The 9,597-nt window shown below is 41.1% G+C and overlaps 1 protein-coding gene across 2 annotated transcripts; it reads right to left on the bottom strand.

Moving 5' to 3' along the window:
• On the bottom strand, positions 381–9,570 carry SMNDC1 (survival motor neuron domain containing 1). Of its 2 annotated transcripts, none has more exons than XM_021397975.1 (6): positions 9,429–9,570; positions 8,997–9,116; positions 5,260–5,402; positions 4,021–4,182; positions 2,862–3,015; positions 381–2,143 (listed from the first exon to the last, which is right to left on the bottom strand). In XM_021397975.1, exons 2-6 carry the CDS (start codon positions 9,114–9,116, stop codon positions 2,006–2,008), a joined length of 717 nt encoding a protein of 238 aa, XP_021253650.1. In that variant the 5' UTR covers positions 9,429–9,570; the 3' UTR covers positions 381–2,005. The 2 variants fall into 2 exon arrangements, with proteins under 2 accessions (XP_021253650.1, XP_021253652.1); XM_021397977.1 differs by having other exon boundaries at positions 8,997–9,192; positions 9,429–9,548.

Here is a 9,597-nt window from a genome sequence, read left to right as displayed (position 1 = left end):
GAGGAGGTGCAAGCGTTGCAGAACTATTACTGATGGCGTAGCTGAGACGTGGTCTTTAGGGTGCAGGTGCAGTACAAACTCCCTCCCCAAAAAGCAGTGGGGTCTTCCCTCAGATTATTTTAGTGTAAATAAGCTAGGAGAGTTTTGCTAAGCAGAAGAAAGTTTACACCTACCCTGGCTAGCAGCAAAGATGAGGAATTAGAATCTATTTGATTTTGCATTGCTAGTGACATAATTTTGATTCACTTTAGAGTATCATGTTCTCTACACCCATTTTTTCCATCTCTCTTTTGTAGCATCAGCAGATTCTATACTTATCTCTATCCTGATCATTTACTGTGCCCAAGCCACACATACATATGTTCACTTTGACAAATATATCCAGCAGATTTTAAACACTTTATTTAATAAAAGTTAAACATACAAAACTGAAATTAACACACTTTGTATTCATAAAAATCACCTTCTCCCATTATAGGGAAAACTTCTTTCTATGCATGGATTCTAAACTACCAGTTGTAGAGTTTAGCTTGAGTTGTGACTCAGGTAACTGATGGACATCTCCACCAATCAGTGCATCAACAATTGCTGACGTGACCTGATCTAGGTAACAAATTACAAAATGAGCTACATTAACATAATATACAGGGAAATAACGGTCAGGGTTAATGAACAAGGTGCACCCTTTAATCATTTAATGGGGGAAACAGCTGATGTACTCTTGTCCATTAACTCAGCCCTAGATTTTACAAAAATAATATCTACATTGTATACAGGGCTACCCATTAAGTTCTTTAAACACAATACGGATTCAGAGATGGCACCACTACCGTAAGTGGGAGACAAATAACAGAAGAAAGGCAAATCACATAAAATACAAAAAAAGCAAGAGCTTTTACACGTGGTTTCCTGAATAGAACTGAAGGGGCTCAGCAGCACTGTAATACAGCTGAAGTTACAATGAACACTAGGGCCAGTCGGTTATTTACGGACAGAAACTTGAGACTAACCTTCACTCACTCACAACTAAGTGGGATCTAGGCATTCATACCTGCTATGCTTCAGTACTACTTTACTGGATGGAGGCAGCCCAGACACGAGATGTTCTGTCTGTTCAAGGTCTGTGACCATACCATCGAAACTCTAAGTTTGAAAACTACAAGAGGGGAGGTGATGACATTTCCAAAGCATAACCAGCTAGAGTTCTCCCACCTCTAATCCCTGGGGCAAGGGGGCACTGCTTTAAGTACAGTTCCGATCTTTGGAACTGGAGTCTCTTCCTATGTTGTTCTGGTTACAGTTCAATAACTTCCTGTTCAAATTTGATGAGTTATTAAAGAAAAAAAAAGATCTCCTCTACTTAACTTTTAGCACAGGAAATTTAGACTGGAATGGAAGTCAGATTTATTGTTTCTAGCACATGAATCATACTTAGTAATAAAGATCACATCAGCCCTGTTCTGCCCTCATTCACAGCTGTACAAATCTATCTGCAGTGGACTCGTAAGGGAGTAATTTAGAACCTCCCTTGCAATTCCACATGACTTCAAGCTACGATGGAATCTTTCTCCCAGCGCCGCAGCAGCTCTGTAACACTGAGCTTGTCACTGAGACCAGACAGCACTGTGACTACAGAAATGAGGGAGGCTTAAAGGTGCCATTTTTATACCACCACTTTTCTTAAGGAAAAGAAAAGAAAACTTCAGTATCCGTACAAATGGAAGATTCTAGAGATCAAACTTCCAGGTAACTACTGCTCTTAGCAGCAGTTCATGAAAGTATTTACCCGCAGAATGTATTTTAATGCAACTACCAAAAAAAAGATGATGAGGGGAGTCAAATCAATAGTTGGAAATTTAAGGCTCATATCAGCTGAAGCCAAAGTGATGGTGACAAAATGGACTACTTGCTATGTGCCGACAAATAATTTACTTTTAGAAAAATATAATGATAAAAAGATAAGTGAAAAGCCCTGCAGAGATGAAGTTCGACCTTTTTTCCCCTGCTACTGAGGCATCAAATGCCTGACGTTATATTTAGAGGTATCTTGATACTGTGTCATAGGTTTGTCTGCAATTCCACATGTTCCAACTCCAACTTTGCCGGTTACACTCTCTGGGGAAGCAAAAATACTCCGCTTTACCTGCAAATGAAACAAAGTACCACTTATGAATAATGACTGATTGGCTTTTAGAAATGGGCAAACATTACTACTTGAAGCATTTTAAAATCCTCAACTTCCTATGCTACAGGCGAGCAGGCTTTCCAGAGGCTAGCTCACCTCTGACGTTACTAGCAGAAGAGATAGGGCCGTGCTGGCATACGCTGGACGTGATCTTTGCTCTTGCAGCCTCAGGTCAAGCCAATAATGAATACAATTCAGAGATCACCTTATGAGGAAGTGCTCACAAGGGAGAGTTCAGTTTTAGCACAGTGGCCAGCAGCTCTTGGTCAAGCCATGGTATGAATTTATGCAAAGCTTTAAGATGTCCTTGCTAACTTTTCTGCAATGTGCTTACTAGTCCACAGCAATTACTTCCTGCCACATGTGTTGCATCATAAATATAAGAGGACTTTATTGGTTTAGACAGGCCTCAAGATCTTAACTCCAACAAATGCTGCATCACAACTAATAGTGAAGCCAGTTCTCCAAGGTAAGTGCAAGCTCAGTCTCATAAGAACACCCCAAAATCATCCAGTGCAAGACGAGGCCGTGAAAGTGCAAAATACCCAGCTGCTCATTTGAAAAAAGTCACAGGTGATCAAACTACCTTTAAAAACACCTTCTTCCCTCCTCCCAAGTTACTGCATAGAATTCTATGATCTTTAACTATTCACATGTAGACAAAAAGCAAACAAACCTGGCCTTTTTTGTTTTTAGAGTATGCTCTGTTGTTGAACTGTTGCCATTTGACTTTCTGGTCCTCCCGTTCCTGTTCAAGTTCTTTAATTCTCTGAGCTTTTTTCAAAGCTTTCTTCTTTTTATACTCCCGTTGCTGAGCTATCATTTCTTTTCTGGAAGAAAGGGAAAGAGATGCTTTATGGTTTTGTCTCTGTCTTTATGGAGTATCCTGTAAGAAACTAAAACTCCTCTAAGATAGGGGCATATGCACAATAGTTTTTCTTAAGTAAAAAAAACAACAAAAGCTTGTAATGATTTCAAATTCTAGGGGGAAAAAATCCTCTCCATGCTGAAGTGTTACAATGCTCCTTTACGTATTTAGGGCATAATAATAATGACCACTTGATTAAGACCATCTCAAATGCAGCAACCCATGAGATTACAGGCAGTTTATTTCCAAAACTGTAAATATATCTACTGGCACTTCCGCATTTCAGAAGCATCTACTGTTTGGAAAATTTAACTAGCTTATTTGAGTGAAAAGTCCAAACTTTTCAGAAGGACTAAAGCACTCATACTAACCAGGACTGGGCAGGGGTGGAAGGAAAGGAGCACTAGTTATTTCACTGAAGATAAGGAAGTTCAAGTATAAATCTATGCCAAAACAATGTCCGTCAGAAAGACCCCTTAGGGTTCAAATTCTGAAACTGTACTGCCCTTTTTTTCCTTCCCAAAGGCTTTCAAATCTGAAAAATACCTTTAATACTTTTCTTTGTTAGGCACAGTAGGCTACTGAGTAAAGCACATCTTCCCAGTGATGGGATCAACAGAGAGACAGAGGCAGGAGCTTTGCAGTGATAAGAGTTGTGAGCCAGGTGACACACTGGGAGCCCAGTGGATGTGAGCTGTTAGTCTACCCACACACATATTTGGTATCCTGAGACAGAATAATCTGAGTAAAACAAAGTCTTGTGGTATCTTACTGCTGTACATAACATACAGTGCCAGCCACAGCAATCTGCTAAACACTGTATGCGACACTGATTTATGATTCTTTTTAACAAATACGTGAATATATCAGTGAAAACAATGCTAAGATTCTACATCAGCCAATTATCATAGCTGGGGGGAGAGGGGAAGCAAAGTAGTTTTCAGACTTAGGTCTGTATATTACTTACTTGGACATGGGTTTGTTGCCACTGTCCTCTTTTGCTTTTCTTCCCTCTTCCACAGGCTTGAGGTTGAACAGCGGTGTAACTTCAGCATTCCCATATCCAGCAAAAGTGACTGCAGCTGTTCCATTCTCCTCATCTATTTCTTCAATCTCAGCTTCATAACACCTGTAAAGATATCATGGCTGTAAGCATGTGAGTAAAGGTTTAATACTCGGCCCATCAACATCTACACTGTCAGCCAGCTAATGGCATTAAGTAAAAAAAAATTTGCAAATATCAGCCTTCATTTTGAGGGACAACGCAAATCAAACCAAGAGATTGTTCTTAAGGCCAAAAGGACACAAACACAAAGACTAGGTTCTGTTGTATTTGACCTTAAGCATCAAGAAGCAATGGTCTCATCAGTTATCAAGACTAATGATTAATGCTTGGGCAATCTAATCAGAAATCTTGATTTTGTTTCTAATTCTGGCAGGTCACGGGACAGGAAAAATCCCCAACAAAATACAGTATTCAAAGAATACAACTTTCAGGGAATTTAGTGAGAAGTTTTGGAACATGGTAGCTCACGACAACAAAGATTTGGTCCCATTTTCTTCCATATGAAGAAGAGTTGAGAAAACCTCAGGGATTCAAAATACTTATCCTCCAGAACTTACAAAGTTTCAGAAATTAGGAAGTCAGAATAAACTGGTTTGGTTCCCAGAACTTCAAACGCTCATGTAGAGGAGACTAAATCCAAAGAGTTCATTAATTCTACAGCTCCTTTACACAGTCAGTTATTTCATAGCCAAAAAAATAACATTTTCAATTAAAAACTAATTGCCAGTTGTTCACACAAATTGAGATACAGCAAGCATTTTTTCTTGATAGTGATCAATTACAAATAGATGAATATGATGTTATGAATCGTAAAGCCTGAAACCTTTATGAAACACTGCCATAAAATCAATTCATGAAAGTCTGCCATTTATTATATTAATAAATGGTCATTAACCAATGCTACTCTGCTTTTGTAAGGATAGTAACAAACAGGGCGTTTCTAGAAAATGACCCCATGGCTCTTTGCTTTTTATCTACAGTACTGACCTTTATTAAAGGAGGTACCATGAAAGCTAATTTTGTAGTTCTTTCCCAATTTCTTTTTGCTTATTAGTTGTCCTAGGGGTAGTTCAAGCTGAATGAAAGTCTCTTACCATGGAACTATTTCATGTAACTGTTAGAGAAGTTTTCTACACTTACTGTCCATCTTCACTCCATATTGCCATACACCTGTCCCCAACCTTCCAGGAGTGACTGGGAAGAGCAGAAGCAGAACTGTCAGAACTTGCGAGAGTTTCTGAAGGTTGTGTTGAAAGGAGATCTTTGGTTAGTTCGATGACTTCCTATAAAAGACAAAAATAACACAAAGAATCATTTTTCAAATCCCGTCGCCATGCATATTTTTAAAATTCACTCATGGCATACATAGATAAAAGATGTATGGACCTCACTGTATCTCAGTAAAGATCCCTATGCCTTCCATGAAACTTTAAAAAGTCACCTATTATTTTTATAGAATTTCTTTCTAGAGGAATTGTTTATCCATAGGCATAAAGACACAGCTTGACAGCCTCAAGAGAAAGAAATTTAGAAAAAAAAAATCAGTGGTGTGACCTTGTGTACACATGGCTGCTTGTCACTTTGGTTATTGACCAAAAAGCACAGAACAAGTGGCAGAGCAAGAGAGCAGCAGGACAGTGCTCTGAAGGCGACAAAAAGTGAGAGTACATAACTCTTCTGTTTTGTCTAGCCTGCAGTTACTTCCATCCCTTCCACACTGGGACTAGCTGACTGTTCTCTATATAGTAATCTATAACATACACAGCTATAATTGCAGCAAGTCTAATAATTCAACACTTTTCAGTTTATTCAAAAATAGGTGGATTGGCTGAACTGCTGCACTCAAAGCCATTGTGGAAGAGTGCTTTCTAAGATTGCCATTCAGTAAAGCCCTCTCTTTTCTAAAAAGCATTCTGATGCACATTAAAGAAATAGATTTCTTTAAAGTCATTTTAGGTGTTCCTTTTTCTCCAAATTCAAGAGCCTCGAGATTTCAGGTCAGGCCTTCCCTTACTAATCCAGCAAGTTTTTGGTTGGCTGGCTTTAGTTCATGTGCTTAACAAATTTCTCCACTTCATTTAAACATTATTCATTCAGACAGGAGCGTGCAGCCCACCCTCTCCCCACAACTTCCTGCCCATATTATATTCTTATTGCCCAACATCAAGACCACTGATTTTGACTAGAATTAAAAAACACTTAAGAGCCAGCATCTAAAAGAACATTTGAACTTTCTGTGTAAGGCAAGGGAACTCTGCAGTCACAAACAATTCTTCACATTTTAAGAGTATCACAGCATGTAACATTGACACTCTTCCAACTAACAGGAAAGCTATCAGTTAAAGGACACTACAGACATCATCTGAGGGTCAGTGGAGCCTCAACTTTCCTCACAGCTCACTTCAGCTGTGGACTTAAAAAGACTAGCTCAGGAAAAGGTGGTGAAGAAGCTATTCTTCATTCCTCAAGAGCGGAAAGGATCATAAGCAGTTCCCAAATAGCAAGTTAATGCAACATACCCTTACATGCACTTTTATCCAATAACCTATACCACCAGAATGAATGTCCTGTTTGTTTGCTGCAGTTGTTAGTGTCTTAATTTATCAACACCTTTCTAACAGAAGCTCTGTTCTTTAAGGGCCAGCTTGTTTCTAAGTGTAACAGTAATCACAATGGGTAGCAACCATAACCACAAAGACATGCTGACAATTGCTTCTATTTACTTTCATCTCTATCTTCTGTAACATTATAGCTGAGCCAGAACAGACTCTGAAGTTACCTAGTTTGAGAGAGCTCTTCAGAAAATACAGTGTCAGCACAATTGTTCCTTCCAGGTGAGAAATCCCAAACTATCCATCAACATACAGCTAGCTATATTCTGAAAATCAAGAGGTGTGGTTTGAAATGGGTGCCATCTCAGCATGTCAAATACATGTAAATCAGGTACCAGCATTTCAGCTATGCACGCTACCACTGTGACACAGAAGCGTTGACTTGTAATAAGCCACCAACAAATGTGGCAAGAACAGAACTCAAAATGTGAGTAGCTGAGAACTAGTCTACTTAGAATTCTTCCAATGTGATGACGTCATTTAAACATCAAGCAAGAAATAGCGACCTTTTGGTAAAAATCTTCACATGACAGCCACCAATGCAGTGCTAAGCACACAGGATAGAAACATTAATGTTACTGCAACTCATGAGATAGTTCTATAGCAGTCTTTAAGGGAATAGCTTATTCAGTGACAGTTTTTGATCGAGAGAGACTACCACAGCAGCTTAGTACAGCCCACTGAGCTGAACAGCGGCGCTGGCTGCCACGTCCCTGTGGCACAGAAGCGTGACCTGCAGGGAATTCCCGTGAGAGTTGGTCAGGATTTTTCCTCACCAACCGCTCTCTGAAAACTCAGGCAGAACTTTATATTCTAGACTGCAACACCTGCTGCTGTCGTCTCCAAGTACAGAAGATGACAGCTGTCATCAATTCTTCTTCATGCAAAATGCGAAGTTCATCGCTTCGCCATATGGACAATGTCCAAAGAAGGGCTTCAGTGAAACAAAAGGCGAAGAGCTAAGCATTTATAAAAATTTCTTGTGATATTTATTTTAATCCTGTTACTCAGGAATAAGCTCAACATACAAAATGCAGTAGTGCATCTCTATTTAAATATAGAAGGATGTTTCAGCTTCACAGTAACAGTCTTTTTGAACAAAAGGAAAGCTACGCAGTCAGGACACAACTCATCGAACCCATTTTTACAATTGTTTGGTTGACATATTAAGTCTGCAAAACACTGTCTATGTCATTTGCAAGGTGGAACATATGAATAGCAAACCTTTTGGGGACGAAAGTGTAAACATCTTCCCCATTCTGTGCAGAAAGCTTTTATAAAAAAGTTTGCAAGTTGTCCTTTCACATCAATGATCTCTGCATATCAAAGCCGAGGTCGTGTTGGTATCGGAAATATCATCCCATATGGGTTTTGCTGTGCATTTTAAAAATATAAAAATATACACATGCTTTTAACAGTGTACAACAAAGGACATTAAGATGATCTATTAAGTGCCCAGTGGGCACCAAGCTTTTATAATTGAAGAGGAATGCTAAAGACCACTGACTTGAGGTGCTACTCGTATCTTGGTTGATGCACTGTTTTTATTGCTGCTTTTCTATACAGAATAGCGGTTACAAAATTTTGTACTGGCTAGTTTATACATATCTTAAAATTTCATAGCGTTAAAGCAATTCGCAACAGAAAAGAGGCAGCATCTTGCACCCTCACGTGAGATTTGAACAGTACTGCTGTTTTCTTACATGCCAATGTATCTTTACATACATGAGAATCTAAAAGACCGCTTATCAACTTAAAATTAGCTGGTGGTCTTCCTGCCACTTGACAGTACCCGAGGGACAGAAATGGTTCTAGCTTTTTACAACGCGGTATGCTCACACATTTAAAGAAACTGCAGGTGGCAAATCAAGGACATATCTGTCTTCCTTTCTTATATAAGCCTGAACACAATGGAGGATTACAGAGGAATACAGAAGTACCCTCTAAAGTTTATATCATTGCAAATGCTCGTGACAAATACACAAATCTTAGATCAAGGGTTTGACAACTCAAGAACAGGAAGAATGGAATACCATTAAGCCCACCCATTAGGCTTCAGCATGGCAAAAGTAACAGGAAGTGATGACATCCTTTAACCAGTACGTAATTTTCGTTCCCCCCTAAATCAACCCTACCACAATTCCAACAATTTATGAGAAAAGAAAGTAATAAACCTACCAAGCCAGTATTTCAGTTGCCACGCAGACATCTAGGAAAGGTGAAAAAAAAATGCCAAATACCCACGGGCTGCTCCCACCCCCTCACCTGTAAGTCCTTCTTCAGCTTTAGCAAGTCCTCATTGTCGGCGTTCCCAGACAAGGCCGCCTCGACCTGCTGGAGCTGGGCCTTGTAGCTGGCTAACTGCTTGGCGAGGTCTTCCGACATCTGCGGGAAACACACAGCTCAGCACACGCACAACACAACAACACCGGGCGAGCAGCGTCTTAACCTGCAATGAGAACTACTGAAGAGATGTCAGCCTGCGCCGGCCCGCTGCCGGCAGGCTAAAAGCAAGGGCAATCCCTTCTCCCTCCGAGGCCCGGCCGCGCTGTCCCGCCTGCGCCGTACGGGGAGACCGGGCCGGCACGCAGGCCTAGGCCCAGGCCAAGGCCCGAGCGCGGGCTGCCTCCCAGGGGGCAGTGGGAGGCCGCGGAGCGGCAAGAAAGGACCGAGAGGGACCGAGCAGCCGCTTCTCACCTCGGCGGGCGCTGGGGGGCCCGAGGGCCGGGGCGGGAGCGCCGCGCTGGGAGCCGTCGGGCCGCTACCGCCTGATCGCCGGAGCCGCGGGCCGTGCTACGGGGGGAGACCGGAAGTGGGCGGAGCCGAGAGCCAGCGCGCGACGACTCTCGCGAGAGCGACCCTCCGG

This window comes from Numida meleagris, chromosome 5 (assembly GCF_002078875.1).
Source record: "Numida meleagris isolate 19003 breed g44 Domestic line chromosome 5, NumMel1.0, whole genome shotgun sequence".
Taxonomy (NCBI): Eukaryota; Metazoa; Chordata; class Aves; order Galliformes; family Numididae; genus Numida; species Numida meleagris.
This window is presented reverse-complemented; position numbering and strand designations above follow the sequence as displayed.